Source organism: Erinaceus europaeus, chromosome 20 (assembly GCF_950295315.1).
Source record: "Erinaceus europaeus chromosome 20, mEriEur2.1, whole genome shotgun sequence".
Classification (NCBI taxonomy): Eukaryota; Metazoa; Chordata; class Mammalia; order Eulipotyphla; family Erinaceidae; genus Erinaceus; species Erinaceus europaeus.
The window spans coordinates 6,202,397-6,226,215 of record NC_080181.1 but is presented as its reverse complement, the minus strand read 5'-3'; the positions used below and the strand labels follow the sequence as shown (position 1 = coordinate 6,226,215).

General features: G+C 37.6%; 1 protein-coding gene across 4 annotated transcripts in view; it reads right to left on the bottom strand.

Annotated features, from left to right (window-relative positions):
• Positions 1 to 23,819, bottom strand: part of DYNC2H1 (dynein cytoplasmic 2 heavy chain 1) — a 197,217-nt gene that overhangs the window by 154,822 nt on the left and 18,576 nt on the right. For all 4 annotated transcript variants that reach the window (XM_060179749.1, XM_060179751.1, XM_060179750.1 and 1 more), the window contains exons 13-25: positions 19,636 to 19,731; positions 18,635 to 18,787; positions 18,215 to 18,313; positions 16,378 to 16,517; positions 16,067 to 16,295; positions 12,191 to 12,318; positions 9,232 to 9,347; positions 6,970 to 7,097; positions 5,450 to 5,599; positions 4,222 to 4,427; positions 2,998 to 3,153; positions 2,798 to 2,912; positions 1,149 to 1,319 (exon numbers count right to left, since the gene is read on the bottom strand). In XM_060179749.1, coding sequence (XP_060035732.1) covers positions 1,149 to 1,319; positions 2,798 to 2,912; positions 2,998 to 3,153; positions 4,222 to 4,427; positions 5,450 to 5,599; positions 6,970 to 7,097; positions 9,232 to 9,347; positions 12,191 to 12,318; positions 16,067 to 16,295; positions 16,378 to 16,517; positions 18,215 to 18,313; positions 18,635 to 18,787; positions 19,636 to 19,731 — 1,887 coding nt within the window. The remainder of the gene's footprint in view (positions 1 to 1,148; positions 1,320 to 2,797; positions 2,913 to 2,997; positions 3,154 to 4,221; positions 4,428 to 5,449; positions 5,600 to 6,969; positions 7,098 to 9,231; positions 9,348 to 12,190; positions 12,319 to 16,066; positions 16,296 to 16,377; positions 16,518 to 18,214; positions 18,314 to 18,634; positions 18,788 to 19,635; positions 19,732 to 23,819) is intronic.

Below are 23,819 nucleotides of genomic sequence, written 5' to 3'. Positions count from 1 at the left end.
AACAAATGCCAATCACACAATAGAACTTCAACAATTTCATTATACTTACGTGAGTTCTTATACATCTAAAGTGAGTAACAATTATCCAGACCTTTCTGCTAGAGCAATCATGCTTTATAACCTATGGTTATAAAGGTTATTTAAGTATGTTCCAGTACTATCAACAAGCATACTGGTATGCATTTTAGATAAAACATATAATAACTTGGCATCAAAAGTTTTTATTTTATATTAAATAAGCACAGCACAGAGTAGAAAGTCTGCCGTGTATGAGAGGATTATGACAAACTTTACTTTTTCCCCAATCCCTGTTTTAAACCTGATAGATAAATTAATTCTTGGATTAGCCTTTCTGGATTCATACAGCAACTTAGCTATTTATAACACATGATTCTTTTTTCTTTTTTTAAAATTATTTTTATTTACTTATTGGATAGAGACAACCAGAAGTCAAGGGGGGGATAGAGAGGGAGAAAGACAGAGAGACGCCTGAAGACCTACTTCAACACTTGCAAAAGCTTTCCCCCTGCAGGTAGGGACCAGGGGACTCAAACCTGGGTCCGTATGCACTGTACTGTGTGCACTTAACCAGGTGTACCACTGCCTGGCCCCATATCACATGATTCTAAATGCTACTGCTTGCATTAATTTTTTTTTCTTTTAGACATAACATTTCTCTTTTTTTTTGTAATTTTTATTATCTTTATTTATTTGATAGAGACAGCCAGAAATTGAGAGGAAGGGGGAGACAGAGACACACCTGCAGCCCTGCTTCACCACTTGGGAAACTTCCCCCTTGCAGGTAGGTACTGGGAACTTGAATCCAGGTCCTTGCACACTGTAACATGTGCACTCTACCAGGTTAACCACCACTCAGCCCCACTTGCTTTTTCATTAGTTTACTTACTCCCCTCAAGACTTTTTTCCTCACTTCATATTTTTCTCTCTCAAAGGGGTTTGTGTCATTATCTCTTTATTCCCTACAAAATGTTAGATTCAGACATATTAGTAGTGAAAGAATAAATGAAATGCTGTCATAATTTTAAGGGAAGAAAAAAATATAACGACATTTTATCTAGTAACTAAATAATAAGCAAAACCTTGTTAGCAAATGTCAAGGCAATGATTCATTTACCAGTGAATCTTACTTTAAGGTCTGAAGCTTTGGCAACAATTGCATCAGCGACTCTGAGAAGATCACCAAACAGTAATTTCTCTAGACTAGTCCCCCGAGGAAGGCCAAGCAAACGAAAAAGGTCAAGCCAATGATCTGGAGAAAGATGTTCCCCTCTTACATACTTCAAGATAGGAATTACAGTCTGTTTAAAAAAGAAAAGGCAAACTACATACATATACATACATTATCACAATGCATACAATTTGCTTCTCTGAATAATTACTATGAAATTGGCATTCTGTTACCTTATATCACAGCCCTGAATCATATGCTCAAACAGAACCGAGGAACATACTATATATTGTTATGAATAAATGCTCATCTTATAGCTTAAATATTTCTATTTCTGTGATCTTAGATTATGGCCTATATCCTAAATACTTAATGACTTGTATCCTAAATTGACCTGGGATATATAAACACTCTGGCTTATTTTAAAATTTATATAACTTTTTTTTTAAGAATGTTTTTTAATCTTTTTATTTTATTTATTATTGGATAGTGACAGAGATAAATTGAGAGGGGAGACAGAAATAGGGAAAGAGACAGAGACACCTGCAGCCCTGTTTCACCACCTGTGAACCTTTCCCCCCTGAAGGTAGAGATGGAACCTATGTCCTTGCTCACTGTAATGTGCACACTTAACCAGATGTGCCAACAGCTGGCCCCTTATATATTTTATATTTATAAATTTTATATAACTTCTTTCAAATTGGTAGCAAAAAAAATCACTATTTTTATGGTATACTTTATATCTTCTATTGTTTTCATGCAAAGAAATACTTAAAAGGGGGGCCCGGGCGGTAGTGCAGCGGGTTAAGCGCATATGGCACAAAGTGCAAAGACCTACATAAGGATCCACGTTCAAAGCCCCACGTTCAAGTTGCTTCACAAGCAGTGAAGCAGGTCTGCAGGTGTCTATCTTTCTCTCCCCCTCTCTATCTTCCCTACCTCTCTCCATTTCTCTCTGTCCTATCCAACAATGATGGCATCAATAACAATAATAAGTACAACAACAATAAAAAACAACAAGGGCAACAAAAGGGAAAATAAATATTTTAATTTAAAAATAATAATAATAATAATAATGACAATGAGCAGTGGACTCATATAGTGATATAATAATATAATAATAATAATGAGCAGTGGACTCATATAGTGCAGGCACTGAGCCCTAGTTATAACCCTGGAGGCCAAAAAAAAGAAAAAAAGAAAGAAAAAGAAATACTTAAAATATGGAAATTACGGAGTCAGGCAGTAACATAGCAGGTTACGTGCCAAGCAGAAAGACTGACATGAGGATCCTGGTTCGAGCCCCAGGCTCCACACCTGCATGGAAGTCACTTCACAGGTGGTGAAGCACGTCTACAGGTGTCTATCTTTCTCTCTCCCTCTCTGTCTTCCCCTCCTCTCTCTATTTCTCTCTGTCCTATCCAACAATGACGACATCAATAACAATAACTACAACAACAAAAAACAACAAGGGCAACAAAAAGGGAAAATAAATAAATAAATATAAAAATATATGGAAATTAAAAGTACAGCTCAGTCACTACATAATAAAATGATACATGAAAATTCCAAACATAATTTTTACATAGAATAGAAAAAAACTCTTACTTTGTATTTATCAACTTCTGATTGCAATTTTACTGTCATTACTGAATGCTCTTCAATCTTCCTTAATCTGTCATGCCAATTCATCAAAAATTCTTCAAACAGGTATGTTTTAGATCTGTAAATTAACAGAAACACAGCTAGATAACTGACATACCAAGAAATACTACAAATAGGAAGCATCTAAATGTTGTGAGTCAAACCTGAAAGTAATCCAATCTTCACTGGCTATTTCCTGAAATCCTTGCTGAAACTCTTCATAAAGGGCCCAAACTTGTGCACAACTCTCAATGTCCTTAGAGATGCTATATGCCAAAGAGAAGTTGGGCTCTTCTAGTCCAAAATGATGACAATCATCACTATAGGAACAAAAATGAAATATTAATTTTTAAAAAATGATGAGTATGCTAGTTAACTGCAGTGTGTATGTATTTGTTTGGTAAAGGAAGTGGGAGTGGTCTTACATGAGAACTTAACTAGGAAAGGACCCTCTAAATTCATTAATACACATTTTTCCCAGAGAAGTCAAGACATGGTAATACACATGTGCAATTACATATACACCATTACATTTCTACAGTATATTCAGAACTATATAAATGTATTGAAAAAAAATATGTCCTCAGTTGAAAGGGTACTTAGAATATAAAATATCCTTCATTTAACTGGCATAATAGCACTTAGTAACTATAGTATTAAAACCTCCACTCGTCCACCTATAAAGTAATTATTATTGTCATCAGGGTTATTGATGGAGCTCAGTGCCAGACCTTCAAACCCACTGCTCCCATCAGCCTGTTTATTGTTTTGTTTTGCTTTTTTTCTTTCTATTTTATTTGATTGGACAGAGAGAAAGAGAGAAACATGCAGACTTGTTTAACCTCTAGTGAAGCTTTCCCCCCACAGGTGGAGAGCAGGTGCTATAATCTGGGTCCTTAAGCATAGTAGTGTATTTGTTAAACCAGGTGCACAACTACTTCATAGATGCATTTGCTTAAACAACCAAATAATGCTTTATATTTTCCATCTTTAAGATGAGATCACAGGGAAGCCAGAAGGTCGTGCAGGGGGTTAAGTGCACATGTTGCAAAGCACAAGGACCTGCGTTAAGGATCCAGGCTCAAGCCCCCAGCTCCTCACCTGCAGGGGAGTCACTTCACATGTAGTAAAGCAGGTCTGCATGTGTCTTTCCCTCCCCCTCCTCTCTCAATTTCTCTCTGTCTTACCCAACAGCAGTAATAATAATAGCAATAACAGCAACAATGGCAACAAAATGGGAAAAATGGCCTCAAGGAGCAGTGGATTCATAGTGCAGGCACTGAGCTTTATACTGAACGTTACTAAGGTAATACATATTTAAAAATTACTACTTTAACAAACCCAAAACATTAATAGTAAGCACCAATTTTAAGGAAATAAAAACATACACTAGCTTTTTTCTTGTAATTTCAAGATCATCAAATTCAATTTTTTTCTCTTTTATTGACTTAGCACTTTTATCAAGTGTATTTTGCTGGCCAGTTTCAACAACATCATCACCCGGCTTCAGCTGGTCCCAACGAGCTCGAAATTTCTCCAGTTCTTGATAATAGATCTGAAGACGTGATGTCACATTTCCTTTCATCACTTCAATCTATACGGCAATAGAATTTATATGACTTAATTTAAAACAATCACTTTCACATACTGTTTCCACTTTTATTTAAAGGTAAAAGCCAACATCATCACATTTTAAATGACTTTTGTAATGACTGATTTCTAGTGTAATAAAGCAAAAACAAATGTAGGCCATAAATTTACAATAACAGGGGATAATCTGTAATGATGAAAAAGCTTTTCACTTGGGGAGCTGGGTGCTCACTAAGCTAGTAGAGTGCACATGCTACCAAGTGTAGGGATTCAGGTGCAAGTCTCTCATCCCCACCTGCAGGACTGTTGGGGTAGTACTGTAGTTTCTAGCTTATCTCCTATCTGTTTTTCACACTCTACCAAAAATAATGAAATAGGAAGAAAAAAAATGAAGAATGGTCACCAGAAGTTAAGAGAGTCACATAGAAACCCAGCAATAACCCTGTTGGCAAAAAAGAAAAAATGAGATTCATTTGGTAAGCAAATCCACAACTATCATCAATGCTGAAGTAATTTTAAAAAATGTTTTTTTCAACGACTGACATTTTATCTTGGATACAGCTGCTTAATTAAGGAGAGAGCAGTTTCTAGTCCCAAGCGGTCATGATATACTATGTGAAACGATCATCTTTTTTTTTTTCTTTTTTTTTTCAGTTGCCAGGATTATCCCTCGGGGTTTAGTGCTTTCATGACTCCACTGTTTTGTGTAGCTTTTTTTTTTCTTTTTTTGATAGAGGGTGGAAGACAGACAGAGATATAGAGGGAGAACATGAGGAGAGACACCTGCAACACTGTTCCACTGCATGTGACGCTTCTCCCTGCAGGTAGGGACTGGAGGCTTGTCATGTGCTCTACTGGATGAGGCACAACCTGGCCCAAAATGATCACCATTCTAGTGTTTTAGAATACAGAAATTCCAAATGAGCTCAATTAGCAATGTGACATAAGCTGTAATGGGACAAATTTAAACAACAACTCAAGTGAAAATGACATTTCTATTTTAATAAAATGACTACACGATCTTACCTGATCCTTAATCATAAGTTGGTGACTTTCCATCATCAACTCAAACTTATCCCACTTAGCTTTTAAATTACTAATTGTTTCTAAACCTCCACCTGCTACAGTTCGTAAAAGTTTGTTTTTATCTTCAGCTTCTTGAAATAAAGGCAAAATCTAAAGGTTAGAAAAAGTTATGATTAGCCTATTTTATCAAAGTTCTTAAGATTCTGTTATTCTTTCATGATTTGTTTTTTGTAAATCAAGATTTTTTTGCTTTAAAATATTCTTTTAAACTCCAGGTTATAACATTTATAATGCTTTTTATATGCAAACACAATATATGTAGTTTTTTGTTTACTTTCACTCTCTAACTGTCCTCTCTATGATGCATCAGAAGAATTTCTTAGTTCTGGATATAAAATACACCATCTGATTCTCCAGTTCTCACCAACTCCTTTGCCACTACACAGTACCAGCATTCGTCAACTCTCATCATACCAACTGCAATACCCTACTAATTACCCTCTCTCCTACTTTTGTTTCTCATTCTCTCTCTTTTTTTTTTAGAATATTTTTATTATTTATTATTGAGTAGCGACAAAGAAAAACTGAGAGGAAAGAGGGAAATAGAGAGAGACAGATACACCTGCAAGCCTGCTTCACCACTTATGAAGCTTTCCCCTCGCAGGTGGGGATCAGGGATTTGAACCTGGGACCTTTCACACTGTAATGTGTGTGCTTAACCAGGTGTGTCACCACCTGGCCCCCCTAATTCAATCTCTACAGAGAAATCAGAGAAGTCACTTGAAGAGGCAAAATACATTGTATCATTACCATGGGCAAATTCCTCTAAGAACTTTATATTATTTTCACTAAGGAAAAAAAAATTCAAATTCCTTATGATTATCAAAATGAGACATTAAAAGCTTGCCTAAGCTGAGCTTTACAATTTCACCACATACCATTTTCTTCTATGGATACTATAGGTTTGACACTAGCTTTCTTCACATGTATGTTTATCACTTCCTTGAGCATACCAAGTTCGTTCTCTATCTTGGGATCTTTCTACTGTTCATCCTAATGGGAATAATATGCCTCCTATCCTACGGTTTTGTTAATGTCTCCTTTCTTAAAACAAAAAGGAATAATAGCCTTATTGCTACTGTTTCATTACAATAACACAACATCAAGAATTCAATCATGAGCTAATGAATTAGTTGGACAAGGTTATAAGAACTTCATTATAGTAGTGAGAAAATGTGGCATTTCTAAATAATGACACAAAATTACTTAGTTAAAATATCCCCAGTTAGGAGCCACATGGTGGCCCACTTGGTTAAGTGCACATTACAATACACAAGAGCCCAGGTTCAAGTCTCCAATCCCCACTCACCAGAAGTGGTGAAGCTGGGCTATAATCGACTCGTTTTCTCTCCCTCTCTACTCTCCCTTCCTTCTGTTTCTGTCTCTATCCAAAAGTGAACAGATAAAGATATTTTTTAAAATTTGCAGTATAGTAAAATGAATCATGTTGTGGTTCTCACCTCTGGCTTCTTTTCTTGTAGCTTACTATACTGCACATTTGCATCACCTATCTCTTCCACAGACTGTGGCATAACTGATAAGACTTCCATAGCCTCCGTAACAAACGTATCAATTTCATGCAGATGAGCTGAAAAGATAACATTAAAATAAATGCTATTATAAACTAAAAGTATTTCATTATATTTAATAATGTTCAAATCAAGTAGTATTAGTAGTCACTACAAGTAAAGCATTAAGTACTAAATTATTTGCTTTTCTACAGCACATATCAACATGTGAAAGAAAAAGTTGTCATAAAGGTTTAGATCAAGTGTAGTATCTGTTCTGATCAGTTTAACAAAGGCCTAGATATTTCACATCATACTGTGTATTTGAGTAAATGAGGGTCATTCACGCAGAGGCACACCCAGGAGAGCACAAGCAGCACCAAACACAAGGACCTGGGTGTAAGCTCCAGGTCCCCACCTGCGGGAGGACCTCATGAGCAGTGAAGCAGCACCTCATCTCTCTCTTTTTTTTTTAAGATTTTATTTATTGATTCCTGAAAAAAGATAGGAGAGAGAGAGAGAAAGAACCAGACATCACTGTGGTATATGTGCAGCTAGGAATTGAAATTAGGACCTCATGCCTGAGAGTCCAATGCCTTATCCACTGCACCACTTCCTGGACCACAGCATCTCTCTTTCTTTCTTCCTCTCTCTTCCCCTTGCTTCTCAATTTCTGTCTCTATTAAAAAAAGAAAAAGAAAAAAAAAGAAGCAATCCAGGAGCAATGGGATATTTTATGCAGACACGGAGCCCCACTCATAGGTGTGGTGACAATAAAAAATAAAATTAAATGGACCAGCCAGTGGTGCACCCAGTTAAGCACACACATTATAATTCATGAGAACCTGGGTTCAAGTCCCTGCTCCCTGACTACAGGGGCAAGCTTTATAAGCAGTGAAGCAGGTCTACAGTTGCCTCTTTCTCCTCTCTCAATTTCTATCTGTCCTATCAAATATACATACATACATAAATGAAAACCAGCCACCAGGAACAATGGGTTCATAGTGCCAGCATTGAGCCCTAGCAAAAACTCTAGTAGCAGGGTCAGGTGGTGGCACACCTGGTTGAGTGCACATGCTACAATGCACACAGATCCAGGTTCGAGCCCCTGGTCCCCATCTGCAGGGGGGAAGCTTTGCAAGTGGTGAAGCACTGCTGCAGGTGTCTCTCTGTCTCTATCCTCTCTATCACCCCCCCTTCCCTTTTGATTTCTGGCTATCTCTATCTAGTAAATAAAGATAATAATAAAAATTAAAAGAAAACTATGGTAGCTGTAAAATGGATATATTGACTTATAATCTCATAAATCTCTATTAATTCACTATGCCAGGGGAAAAATACATTGAATATTTCAAGTTCTATAACTTCCTACATTTTAATCTTTTGAGGTATCAAATTTGTAAAATGAATTCTGTCTTTGGGCTTAAATTATTTAAGTAGTTCCAAATATAAGCTTTGTTGTTGCAAATAATTAAAGAAAATTATTTGAGTAAAGGAAACAAAATCACCTCTCCAAAGAGATGTCTGTACACCTATGTTTATAGAAACACAATTTGTAATAGCCCAAATGTGGAGGCAATCCAGATTTTTAAAGGGCAGTTGAGTGGCTAAGAAAGTTGTAATATATACATATACGCAGTGGAATACTACTCAGCTGCTCAAAAATGATGCAGTCATCTCCTTTGCCTCATCCTGGATAGAACCTGAAAGGGTGATGTTAAGTGAGCTATGCTACAAAGGTAGGATGAATACCAGATCACTCACAAGGAGAACTTAAAAAACAAGGACAGAAAGGGAGAGCACAAATGGAAACTTGAACATAAGACAAAAAGAAGTTAGAAAGTACTCTTTAATCAAAGTCTTCCTCAAAATTAGCAACGTTTTACTCTTTAAGTACACTAAAATATCTCAATTTAAAGAAAAAAAAGCAGGGATAATTTGCAAAAGTAAGTTGTTTGAATCAATGAGAAAGAAAAACACTACAGTGGAATTAGACATCTTTATTAACACACAGCAGATACTAGCTTATACAGCAAATAAAAAATGTCTTCAATTTTTAAGTCTTAGGAATTGAATAGAACTTTCTACTATATTGAAATTGTCATTTAGCATTTTTATTTCATAGTAATTTCTAGATTACTTTGCATTTTAGTCACTGAGAGCCCTATTATCTTTTTATATAAATTAAATAAAGAAAAAACATTTTGTTCTTACCTTGGATGGACTTCTTAAGAGAAAGAATAAGCAGGTCAAATAACTTCTGGATGAGGTCATCAATCACAGTCTTCACTGGATTGCAGTTAATATTTAAACAGTCTACCTTGACAGTGCTGAAAATGCCAAATACATATTTTGACACAGAAAATCTAAGTATTATGATTATGAGTAATACATTTTTTCCCCTCCAGGGTTATTGCTGGGCTTGGTGCCTGCACCATGAAGCCACCGCTCCTGGAGGCCATTTTTCCCCCCTTTTGTTGCCCTTGTTGTTGTAGCCTCGTTGTGGTCATCATTATTACCATTGTTGATGTTGTTCGTTGTTGGATAGGACAGAGAGAAATGGAGAGAGGAGGGGAAGACAGAGAGGGGGAGAGAAAGATAGACACCTGCAGACCTGCTTCACCGCCTGTGAAGAGACTACCCTGCAGGTGGGGAGCCAGAGGCTCGAACCGGGATCCTTACGCCAGTCCTTGCACTTTGTGCCATGTGCGCTTAACCCACTGAGCCACTGCCCGACCCCCGAGTAATACATTTTAAAACCTAACTCAAACATGTTATCTTGACTTTTTAACACATTTATCTACCACTTAGCAAAAACGTATTAATACTAGAACAAAGCTTTTCATTAGATGATGGTTTTGTGGTGCTATTAGAATATTTTTAAAATTTTTATATTTATTTATTCCCTTTTGTTGCCCTTGTTTTTTATTGTGGTGATTGTTGTTTTTGATGTTGTTGTTGTTGGATAGGACAAAGAGAAATGGAGAGAGGAGGGAAGGCAGAGGGGGAGAGAAAGATAGACACCTGCAGACTTGCCTCACTACCAGTGAAAAGACTCCCCTGAAGGTGGGGAGCCAGGGGCTCGAATTGAGATCTCTACTCTGTGCCACCTGCGCTTAACCTGCTGCACTACCGCCAGACTCCCCAGAATTTTTTTTATAGTCATTCTTTTTTTAATGTTTTATTTATTTATTGGACGCAGAGAGAAATTAAGAAGGATGAGGATGATAGTGAGGAAAAGAAACAGAGACACCTGCAGGCCTGCTTCACCACACACAAAGCTTTCCCCCTGCAGGTGGGGACCAGGGGCTTAAACCCAGATCCTTGAGCACTTTAACATGTACACTTGGGAGTTGGGCAGTAGCGCAGTGGGTTAAGTGCACATGGCACAAAGTGCAAGGACCAGCATAAGGAACCCTGTTCGAACCCCCAGCTCCCCACCTGCAGGGGAGTAGCTTCACAGGCAGTGAAGCATGTCTGCAGATGTCTTGTCTTTCTCTCCCCGTCTTCCCCCCTCTCTCCATTTCTCTCTGTCCTATCCAACGACGACAACATCAATAACAACTACAGCAACAAAAAAAAAGAGGAAAAAAAAGTACACTCAACCAGGTGCACCACCAGCCAACTCTAGAATTTTCTTACAAGATTTATTAGGGCAGGGGTAGACAGCATAATGGTCATGCAAAGAAACTCTCATTCCTAAGGATCCAAAGTCCCAGGTTCAATCCCCCACAACACCATAACCCAGAGCTAATCAGTGCCCTGGTTAAGAAAAAAAAAAAAAATTTTTTTTTTAATATTTATTTTCCCTTTTGTTGCCCTTGTTTTTTATTGTTGTTGTAGTTATTATTGTTGTTGCTGATGATGTCATTGTTGGGTAGGACAGAGAAATGGAGAGAGGAGGGGAAGACAGAGAGGGGGAGAGAAGGATAGACACCTGCAGACCTGCTTCACCACCTGTGAAGCGACTCCCCTGCAGGTGGGGAGCCGGGGGCTCAAACCAGGATCCTTGCACTTAGTGCTACCACCCGACTCCCACAAGATTTATTTTTTATTACTGTTGGTTTTCTAGATGGTGACACACTAACATTTCTTCATGTAGGATCTGTTTATTCTACCATACAACTTGTATTCTGAGATAAACACTGCAAATGCTTGGTGACCAGTCACTCTTATTTGTACATCTTCAACAGCTAGCTTTATTTATAACATAGATAAGATCCACATTTCTTGTTTAGGAATGTTAACACTCTCCTAAACCTGTACTACATCCATCTTTTTCCAGTAGCATCTACATTTGATCCCTATTAAACATTAACTTTAATCAAAATTTGAACCACCACCTTATTTGCAGTGTGCCAGTTCTTGTTTGTTTGTTTGATGTGAGTACTTATCTCTATGAGAGGAAGGTGATCAGAGTGCCGTTCAGCTTGAGCACATTTAGTGCTGAGGTCAGACGGGGGGGCCTGCACTCTACCACTGAGCTCTCTCCCCACCCCTCAAGTCCTCTTTTTAGAATCTTGCAAATCTCATTTTAACAGTTAAAATCCAAGTTCAAGCATTTCTATCTTAGCAGAAATTTTCCTGACTTTCCCTAAATGCACTGCCTAACATCATCCTATTTATTAATTCCCCTAACTTTTTAAAATTATTTACTCCCTTTTGTTGCCCTTGTTTTATTGTTGTAGTTATTATTGGTATTATTGATGTCCTTGTTGTTGGATAGGACAGAGAGAAATGGAGAGAGGAGGGGAAAACAGAGAGGGAGAGAGAAAGACAGACACCTGCTGATATGCTTCACGACCTGTGAAGCGACTCCCCTGCAGGTGGGGATCTGGGGGTTCAAACAGGGATCCTTACACTAGTCCTTGCGCTTTGAGCCACCTGCGCATAACCCACTGTGCTACCGCCCAACTCCCTAATTCCCCTAACTTTTAAGTCAGTTTCTAATTCAGTATATACTATTACTCTACTAGTAATGACTGTAATCGTTTTTGGAGAAACTTTCCCTGTACCAATAATGTGCATGGAAATCAGTCAAATCATCCTCAAAACAGTATGAGATAAACATTATCACTGAATTATTTTCAAGTTGAAGAAACTGAGACTAATAAATGAAGTCCTCTTAACAAAAGCAGGTGTGATGCACAACTACTGCTCTTACTTCTATTACCTAGGAAGTCGTTCTACTTCTTTCCCTTTTATTTTCAGTGCTTTAAAATTTTTCTCCCAATCATGTACAGCAGAAAGATGTTTTTCCACTAGAGCTTCCATGTCAACTTGTCCAATTACAATCCATTCCTGTTTAAAAAATGAAAAACAGAACAAAGAAATAAAATGTATTAGCACTGAAGTACTAAAGCTAGACCCTTTCCCACTATTATGCGTTAGGAAAGATATTGTTTTGTTGACATACAGGCACAGGCTCTCATCTCCCTATGATAGATGTCTGCAAGACATCTCACCCAACCGTATCTTCCCTAGTGCATAATAGTGGGAAAGGGTCTAGGTTGGGTGAGATGGCTTGCAGACATCTATCATGGGGAGATGAGAGCCTGTCCCTGTATATACCTGTATGTCAACAAATGGACTGTAAACCATGACCAGGGGGCCAGACGGTGGCTTGCCCAGTTAAACGCACATAATACTAAGCTCAAGGACCAGGGTTTGAGCCCCACTGCCCACGTGCAGGGGGAAGCTTCAAACGTGATGAAGCGGGAGCTGGGTGGTAGCACAGCGGGTTAAGCGCACGAGGCACAAAGCACAAGGACCGGTGTAAGGATCCCAGTTCAAGCCCCCAGCTCCCCACCTGCAGGGGTCACTTCACAAGCGGTGAAGCAGGTCTGCAGGTGTCTGTCTTTCTCTCCCCCTCTCAGTCTTCCCCTCCTCTCTCCATTTTTCTCTGTCCTGTCCAACAACGACGACATCAATAACAACAAGGGCAACAAAAGGGAATAACTTTTTTAAAAAAGTGATGAAACAGGTCTACAGGTTTATATTTTTCTCTCTCTCCCTAGCTCCCCCTCCTCTCTCAATTTCTCTCTATTCTATACAATAAATAGCCTCTTGGAGCAGTGGATTCATAGCGCCAGCACTGAAGCCCCGGTGATAACCCTAGAGGTGAAAAGGAAAAACAAAAAAAACATGAACAAGGAGCCCCATAAAGTGAGGGAAAAGGATTAGGGCTCAACTATTATGATCAACTTTAAGAGACAAATGTGAAATATTCAAGTAAATCTCAATTGAAGTATATAAATATAATAATTAGCTAGCTGCATTGCCTAAAGAATGAACAGGAGAAAATGATTTCACATAAAATAATCAGTGGGGGCTGAACTGTTACCTGGAAAACTGAGAAACATTACACATGTGCAAACTTGCATTTGACTGTAAACCACTAATCCCCCAATAAAGAATTTTTTTAAAAAAAAATGAAAATAAAATGAACATAAATAAATTTTTAATAGACCACAAAAAATTTTCCAATTTTATTGTCAAATTTGACATATATAGGGTTTGAATCACTTTACTACAAAAATAAGAGCTACTAAAGGCTATAAATATCAAAGCATATCAAATTCAGTGATTCTAGAAATCTAAAATACAGAAGCACTGCAATGCCAGTTAAAAAATAAGTTTGGGGGCGGGGGTGGTACATCTGGTTAAGCACACACATTACTATAAGCAAGGGCCAGGGTTCGAGCCCCAGCTTCCAACTTACAGGAGGGTGCTTCAAGAGTGGTGAAGCATGGAAGCAGGTGTCTCTTTCTCCTACTCTGTCTCCCCACCCCAACTCAGTTTCTCTCTATTTTATACAACTGAAAAACAATAAAAAGGGGAAAATGGCTGCTGGGAGCAGTGGATTCATAGTGCCGGCACCAGTGCTCAATGATAAGCCTGGTAGCAGAAAAGAAAAAAAAACAACTGAGGGTTAGAGAGACAGTATAGTGGCTATGTAAAAATACTTTTTTTCTTCTTTTTGCCTTGAGGCCTCTTTTTCCCTTTTGTTACCCTTGTTGTTTATCATTATTATTATTGCTGTTATCTGTCGTTGTTGGATAGGACAGAGAGAAACTGAGAGAGGAGGGGGAGAAGGGGGGAAGATAGACACCTGCAGACCTGCTTCATCGCCTGTGAAGTGATCCAGGCAGGTGGGGATCCGGGGACTCAAACCAGGATCCTTAACGCCGGTTCTTGCACTTCGCTCCATGTGCGCTTAACTTAATGAGCTACCACCTGGCCCCAGTAAAAATACTTTCATGCCTGAGGCGCTGAGGTCACAGATTCAGTCCCCAACACCATCAAAAGCCAGAGGTAACCAGTGCTCTGATCTTTATATATCTTTCCTTTTCTCTGTATTTCTCATTGAATTAAATATATAAAATAGAGAGATAGAGAAGGTTGAAGTTAGTTGAGCCTGGTCAGATTTCTCAGGATTAATACAAATGAGCAACAGATGCAATTAAGGTTTATCTTGGGAGTTAGTACGTATGATACACTGAAATAAAAGTAGTAAGATTTTTATATAACCTTAATTTCATTAACTCTGAAAGCTTCTTCATGTGGGTTACTCTTGATTCAAAAAATGAAAAAAGTGGCATACTTTCCAGATAGGAATTAAAACTGACACACCCAGAGTGGAGAAATTGGCTCATTAGTTATGCCATGTGCCTTGCCATGACAGGACTCAATTCAACCACCAAAACCATGTGGGAGTGTCACAGAACCAGGGAAAGGTCTGGTGCTTGGTGTGTGTGTGTCTCTCTCTCTCTCTGCTGTCTATCTGAATGAAAAAGTCATTCCAGGGCAAGTATAGATAGGCTAATGGTTATGCAGCCTCTCATACCAGAGGCTCCAAAGTCCCAGGTTCAATCCCCCACACGATCATAAACCAGAGTTAAAAAGAAAGAGGGTCTGGGTGGTGGCGCACCTGGTTGAGCGCAGGTATTACAATGCGCAAGGACCCAGGTTCGAGCCCCTAGTCCCCACCCGCAGGGGGGAAGCTTCATGAGTGGTGAAGCAGGGCTGCATATGTCTGTCTCTCTCCCTCTCTATCACCCACTTCCCTCTTGATTTCTGGCTGTCTCTATCCAATAAATAAAGATAATGAAAATATACATATATAAAAATTTAAAGAGAAAGGAAGGAAGGAAGGAAGGAAGGAAGGAAGGAAGGAAGGAAGGAAAGAAGGAAGGGAGGGAGGGAGGAAGGAAGAAAGGAAGAAAGAAAGAAAGAAAGAAAAGAAATAAAGTCCAGAAAGAAAGAAAGGAAGGAAGGAAGGAAGGAAGGAAGAGAGGAAAAAAAAAAAAAAGAAAGAAAGAAAGAGAGAGAGAAAGAAAGAGAGAAAGACAGAGAAAAGAAATCAAGTCCAGAAGCTGGGAAGCAATTGGTAGAGCACTGTTGCGCGTCTGAAATTCCTAGTTCAGCCACACACCAGAACGGTGCTTGGGTTCGTCATTCTCTCCTCTTCTCTTTCTCACGTGAAGCTCTCTGACACGTAACAAATGAAATATGTCTTCATTTAAATAAAATATATAAGTAAGAAAAAAAATGGCTGAAGTGTACTGAAATCACACATGTGACCCTAACTCTGCAAAACTACAAATAACGTTGACACAATGGAGTCAGGTCAACGCCCAAATCATCACATTAAAAAAAAACACACAAGCTTAAGTCTTGAACGCATAAGAATCTGCAACTCCGGCTGGGGAGACAGCATAATGGACTTTCAGTTCTGAAGCTCCCATGTTCCAGATCCAATCCCTGGCCCCAGTATAAACCAAAGCTGAGTACCCCCCTTCTGATCTCATTCTCTGTCTCAGTATCTCTTTCTGTATCTCTCACATTAAAATAATAAAGTAAAATGAAGAATCCTCAACTCTGGCTTTATGATTTGCCAAATATTTATGTTAATCAAGATAACCTATTAATCTGTACATTTAATATTAATTTAGTCACTATGATAATCAAGATAAACTACTGATTTGTACATTTAATATTAATTCAGTCACTATGATGATATAAGTATGGAAAAGTATGAGCTCCATACCTTGTGTTGGTGTAAAACAGCTGTCAATCTCCTAAACAGATTTTCTGCTTTACTGAAAATAGTCAGGAATCCACTTGCGTTTCTATCAATCATAACAGAAAAAATAGATTCATCTCCTGCCTCACCCACTCCCTTAAACTGGTTTGGAATGCCGATGAACCGCCTCATTTCTCTGTAATATTTAGCCCGAATTTCTTCAAAAGGAGGCCTGAATTGCAATCGTCCTTGTCTGAAAGTAGAGAAGTAACTTTAAAATACAAATCACTGGAAATTTACATACTGAAACAAGAAAATGGAATTTTGCATCTTACTTGTACATCAAGTCTATATTAATTTCTGGCAGGTTCTCATTAAGCGCTTCTAAGCCCATCTGGTACTGATGCTCCAGAGCTTTGTACAGCTGATGATTCCAGTGCTGCTTCCACGCATGCATGTCACTTGCTTGGAATCCCTAATACAGTATATTCACATTTTAATATATTATGCATTCATATCAATATATTTATATTGTAATTTAATTTTGAAACTTTAAGTTGAAGAATGAGGTCTTCATTTAATGATTTCATACCATATGTGTAAAAAGAAAAAAAAAGCACAAGCAGCTTCACTCCAAATATTTAAAACATGCCAACTCCTCAATTGCTACTTGCAGTATGAGTAGCATCCTATAATCTCCATGCTTTACTATAGAGATACATAAACAGGCCAGCACAATTTTTAAAAATCAAATAAAAAAAGCCAGGTGGTGGCATACCTGGTTGAGTGCACATGTTATAATGCACAAGGACCCAGGTTCAAGCCCCTGACCCCACCTACAGGAGGAAAGATTCACGAGTGGTGAAGCAGTGCTACAGGTGTCTGTCTGTTTCCTTCTCTATCCCCTTCTCTCAATTTCTAGCTGTCTCTGTCCAATAAATAAAGATAACAAATTAAAATTTAAGAATCAAATCAATATTAAATGGACTTATATTTGGACTTTAAAACCCTAATGATAATTAACAAAAATAACAATTGTTATTGTGGACATTTCAAAGTTTTTTCAAAAAGCCCCATTACATATACCTCTTTCCTATCTACTCCCTCAGTCATCTACTGCATATTTAAAGACATAAGAATGGGGTCTTTCTGTCTTCAGTGGGGCTTCAGCACTCCAGGCTGACTTTTTTAAACAGGGAAAGAAAGACAGGGAGTCGGGCAGTAGTGCAGTGGGTTGAGTGCACGTGGTGCAAAGCGCAAGGACTGACATAAGGATCTTGGTTCAAGCCCCCAGCTCCCCACCTGCAGGGGAGTCGCTTCACAAGCGATGAAGCAGGTCTGCAGGTGTCTGTCTTTCTCTCCCCCTCTGTCTTCCCCTCCTCTCTCCATTTCTCTCTGTCCTATCCAACAACAACGACATCAGTAACTACAACAATAAAACAAGAAGGGAAACAAAAGGGAATAAATAAATAAATATTTAAAAAAAAAAGAAAAAAGAAAGGAAGACACCACAATCCCAAACTTTCCTTCAATATGGTAGAGGTCAAATTCAAAGCTGGGTTGTGAGTATGACGAAGCACAAAAATTGAAAGTATCAAAATGCTGAGTAGTTTATTTCTTTGATTTTTATATAACTATAAACTTATCAACAGTAATATCTAAACATATGTGCTTTCTTAACATTCTAAAAACTAAGTGTAAAATACCTACCTAACTCACTCATAAAGATCCTACCACCATGCCCTATATAATAGGCTTTGTGATAGTCATTCTTCAGGTCAAAAAAATGAGTATAGCATTGACATGGAATTATTTTAACCAATGGGATTTAGCCTAAGTTTAAAGGTATGTTCTACAGATGTCACAATCACCCAAATAAAGCTCATAATATTTAAATAAAAAGATAAAAAAAAAAGGCCAAGCTAAACTGAAAGATGGCACTCCTATCAGATAAACATAATCATAGTTCCACATTTTAATGTAAGTACTCTTATAATTTATGATGTTTATGGTATAAATCATTCAAATTCTAAAACCACTGAGAATTTATTAGTGGACATTTTTAAAGGGCCTTTATTACCTTTTCATTAGTTAATATATCCATATTCTAAAATGGTTATGTTAACCATTAAAATGGTTAAAAGTGTAGACACAAAGCAAAACATACTGTACCTGTGCTTCTACACTTGCTAAACCAGTTCTCAATTCTTGTAATCCATCTTTCCAACGCTGTTGCTGCCGGAGTAGATCAATATTCATAAGGACTACCACCTGTTAAAAATTAAAACAGAAATGTCTCCAAGGAGTCACCCCAAATTTTTTTACTTTGTCACTAAGGGTCGGCTAAGTTCAAGCACTGGAAGATATGATTCTGGGGGGAAAGAGCATCAGTGAAGAAAGTTGCAAAATTCAAATATTTTCTAGCTGGGACACCACACTAATAGTGGAAGCTGAGTGAAGAGTAAATGTGAACTTACCTTTGCAATTTTAAGTCTTAAATTATTTATAAAATAACAATTACTTAAAACCACATCTTATCTTTTAAATAATAAGACCACTCATAGCTTGTGCCATTTTAGAAATGAAATCTACCTTCTCACAAAATGTAGTATGCCATTTTCTCAATTTTCTGTTTTCAGTGGCAAGTCGTTCAGCAGCGTTCTGGAGTTTTTGGATATAGCCTTCTAATTCCTTAGGATTGTCCCAAGTAATTTGTGATTTTTCTCCACTTCCTGCTTTGGAATTCTAAGACACAAGTGGAAGTTAATAATGAAATGCATTTTTCTTTTCCAAAGTATTTATTGTTAAGTCCAATTATTCCCTAACTCTGACCTTCAATTTTATAAGCATATAGTATTTTTTTTTCCCCAATACAAACGGCAAGCAATCAAAACTGAGTAGCCCTACTCCTCCCAAGTTATGACTCCTATAATTAAAAACACAACAAAAAAGGACAAAACGATTGAATGGTCAGAGAAAGAAGGCAGTCATCCTAGGAAGCTGGGGAAGTGAAAAACACCAAACTGGTTTCCGTAGTGTCCCCTTGGATAAGACAGACTGCTGGAAAGGCCTCGAAGCTGGAGTCACTAATATACACTAAGGAACCTCCAGCAGAAACCTAATTCCTCATGCCCAAGGACTGGAAGAATGGAAAATCTACATTTTAAAAAAGATAGAAGTAACACTGAAGTATATTGTTTACAAACCATGATGGGTTTTTCTGCTTTCATAAATGTGGATATTTAAGTAAGAACAGATAAAAACCAAATCTTCAATTATAAAATCAAAGGATGATGTAACAGCACTAAAGATCCTTATACAGAAGGAACTCGCATGTTAGTAGGTAAGTAAGTTAAGAGCATACAAACTGCATGTCAACTCAGTTGATTAAAATCAACACCAAAATAGACAAAACTTTGTAGCCATCTATATCTACAATGACAGACACACTTATTTGCTAAGGATGAATAAAGACACTGAGGAATAAAATCCTTAGATCTATTGTTATATGAAGCTGAAGGGTTAGCCAGAAATATAAGAAATACCAAGTATGTCACATTTGCTATATAAACGAACAGAAAATGTCTACTTACCTTAATTATTTGTTCAAATGCTAAGGCAGATTGCAACATCATGGGTCTCTGACTCTGTATCATTTGCTGATCAATAGAATTATAAAAATGTGCCACCTATAATTTAGAAGTTCAATTAGTAGTAATCAAAAATAGCTTCATTTATAATTGTCTAAATAAAAGTATTTATTGTTTTTAATCTAAAACACAACAAAAACATTTTTTCTACCTTCAACATAGCACTTATGCAGTCAACAAATATGAATTACTATAATTTTCCAAAACCTAGTCCTTTGCACAAAGTTCCTTAGCTCAGAGCTTAAAAAAAAAAAAAAAAGTACATTAAATATTTGTTTAAGGTTTTTTTTTAAAATATTTATTTATTTATTCCCTTTGTTGCCCTTGTTGTTGCATTTGTTGTAGTTATTGTTGTTGTTGATGTCGTCATTGTTGGATAGGACAGAGAGAAATGGAGAGAGGAGGGGAAGACAGAGAGGAGGAGAGAAAGACAGACACCTGCAGACCTGCTTCACCACCTGTGAAGTTGACTCCCCTGCAGGTGGGGAGCCGGGGGCTCGAACCGGGATCCTTATGCTGGTTCCTGCACTTGGCGCCACATGTGCTTAACCTGCTGCACTACCGCCCGACTCCCTAAATAATTTTTTAAAGTATATTTTTGTGACTTTCCAAATCCTTTTCCTTCCTCTTTTGGTACATAAATCATCTGTTATTAATTTCTTAAACAAATTTTGGGTTGTTTATAATTATTCTCTGATCCCACATCAGGGAATGTTATTTCAAAACACAGTAATTATTGGGAGATGGAGAGGCAGATAATGCACCAGGTAGTTTGCCTGCCTCTCCATGTGCATGGCCCATGTTCAAGTCCAAGCACCACATGGGGATTGCTGTGATGGCAATGGTGTAGTTCCAGGGCTGTGGTGTCTCTCCTTCTCTGACTCTCTTTCTCCCTCTATGTGAATAAAAAAACTGGACTAAAGTAGTAACGCTGCACATGTATGAGGCTCTAGATATACCAAAAAATAAAAACTGACATTTTACATTTTCAGTTCAACCATTCTACCCTCCCCACTAATACAATGATGTCCTAACTAGTCTCTCTCCAAATAGCCCTCCTCTTCTCATCTTTGCAAGGACTCAGAATAAATACTACCTTTACAGAATCCTTTCTCTCCAACATTATGCAGAAACAGACTTTTTTTGGCGCTCTCAAATGATACTCATTCTTCTTATTCTGTATTGAGGCCTCCCCCCAAAAAAAAAAAATTCAAGAAAACTAAAGCCAACAGAAGCAAACTGCTATCTTGCCTTTGTGTGAATTCTTTAGCTAGCTCACTGCTCATACATGACGGTATATGTAAATCAGCTGTTTCTCCAGAAGTAGACATAAATGCCCCATAGCCAGCCATTCATCATTTGAGCTGCTTTTGTATTAAACTAAATGCTGAGTATATGAAACTAAGCAAACATGTCTGATTTTGATTACATGTCAAAGACTAACCACCTCTTGAGAGAACACTCATCCAGACTCACAGCAAGCGCCATCCCTCTGTAAAGATTTACCAGACAGCACTGCCTCTATCTTATGTTAATCAAGAGATGAATAATAAATGTTTAAGTAAACGTTGCACCTGTCTGCTCAGCCTTTGCCATCACTATATAACCTGTACTGAACTAACTAGAGACTTTGCAAAGCAGACCTGTTACCAAATCTCAGCTTCGTCACTTACACTGGATTTCTGTGGTGTCAGTTGTGATATCTCCTGCATCGTTTACAATTCTATTAATTTGAGTCTTCTCTCTTTTTTGTTTGGTGAGTCTGGCTAGGGGTTTGTCAATTTTGTTTAATCTTTCAAAGAACCAACATTTGGCTTCATTGATCTTTTGTATGGCTCTTTTATTTTCGATGTTGTTTATTTCTGCTCTAACTTTAGTGATTTCTGTCCTTCTGGTTGCTTTAGGGTTCCTTTGTTCCTCTTCCTCTAAGTCCTTGAGGTGTGTAGTAAGGTCGTTCATTTGGGCTTCTTCTTGGTGTTTAATATGTGATTGTATGGTTATAAGTTTCCCTCTCAGTACTGCTTTCGCTGTGTCCCAAATATTTTGATAGGTTGTGTCTTCATTTTCATTAGTTTCCAGGAACATTTGAATTTCCTGTTTGAGTGAATCTCTGACCCAGTGGTTCTTAAGGAGCATGTTGTTTAGTTTCCAAATTCTATGTCTTTTAATAATTTTCCGTTTATTGTTAAAAGTTAGTTTTACTCCACTGTGGTCTGAGAAGATACTTGGGATGATTTCAATGCTCTTGAATTTATTGATGTTGTCTTTGTGGCCTAACATGTGGTCTATCCTTGAGTATGTGTTGTGTGGATTTGAAAAGAAGGTGTATTCCAGTTTTTTGGGGTGGAGGAGTCTGAAAATGTCCAAGAGGTCTAGTCTGTCAATCTTTTCATTCAATTCTCTTGTATCTTTATTGGTTCTCTGCTTTGTTGATCTAAGTGTGAGAGTGGGGTATTGAAGTCTCCCACTATTATTGTATTACTATTGATGTATTTTTGAAATTCTTTCAATAGGTGTTTAATGTATTTAGATGGTCCCTCGTTGGGTGCATAGATGTTAATAATTGTTAAGTCTTCTTGGCTGATTGATCCTCTAATCATTATGTAATGTCCTCGCCTATCTTTTATTACTTTATTTAATTTAAAATCTATCGTGTCTGAGATGAGAATGGCTGTTCCTGCCCTTTTTTGTGGACCGTTAGCCTGTATGATAGTTTTCCATCCTTTCACTTTAAGTCTGTGTTTATCTTGTTGTGACAGATGGGATTCTTGCAAGCAGCATATGGTTGGGTTATGTTTTCTGATCCATCCCCCCACCCTGTGCCTTTTGATGGCAATAAAAATATAAAAACAATATCTATGTATTTTTAACATATTAAATTTGTTAAGACAGATAAAATGAGAAGAGAAGGGGCTAGAGAGGGAAAAAAACCAAGAGACACCTGAAGCCTTGTTTCAGCACTCGAGAGGTGTCCCCCCACACTTGGGGATATGGTTTGAAACCCTGGTCCTCAACTCATGGTAATGTGTGCACTCAACCAGGTACATCTGGCTGTTTGTCAGAGTAGGTAGCTCCTACTGACCAGGACTGAAGCTAATCTCCTAATGGTCAAAATGGCAAAAGTGCTGCAAGTCAAGAAAATCAGCACCCAAACATCAAGTAACTGTCTTTATCACAATATGCATACAAGTTCTTAGTTCATCTCTGAATGAATGAAAAAAACATACAAGATACTGCTCCTGCACTCAGAGATCTAGTAAACAATCGTCTTTGTTTTTTTTTTTTAAGTCAGTATGATATGGTCTTGTCAAAAGTGATTTACATATTACACAAGGAACAGTTAATAGCTAATGGAAGACATAATAGAGACTTTTGAATAGGGTATTAAAGGGCAACTGGGATTCCCACTTTGAAATAATAAATACTGCTTTATAGTAGTATGTTCAGAGAAGTCAAGTTTCATATAATTAAAGTCTAAGATGCAATATGAGAATAGAGGTTGTGAAAGTCAAAACCAAGGATGTTAGTTGGGGCTGGATTTTACAAGAGCCTAGTATACTTTGCTGGCAGTGAGCTGATAATAGCTGATTTTAAAGAGGCAACTGATATAATGGTTACTGTTGAATAGGCCAACTGAGGAATGATCAAACAAAAATGAATCCATCAAACTGGTAATTTTCTAAGAATGTACCACTACAAGGCAGAAAGAAGACCTTTTAGTTTGCAAGGATATTTAGGATCTTGACAAAAATAGGGAAGCAAGCAATGGAGGAGATGGGACATAGAACTCTGGCGGTGGGAACTATATGGAATTGTAACTGCTATCTTAAAAAAAAAAACTGTGGTCTGGGAGGTAGTGCAATGGATAAAAAAATTAGACTCTCAAGCATGAGGTCCTGAGTTCAATCCCCAGCAGCACATGTATAAGGGTGATGCCTGGTTCTTTCTCTCCTCCTATCTTTCTCATTAATAATTTTTTTTTTTAATCCTGATAACATGAAAGATTTTTTTTTCAAAAGTTTTTAGAATGAAAGTAACAATAGTATCTCAAGTTAGTAAATCCCTATGGATTCAAAGAAAACTGTGTAATATAACAAGACAATTTCATAAGACTTAATGGTGCCATT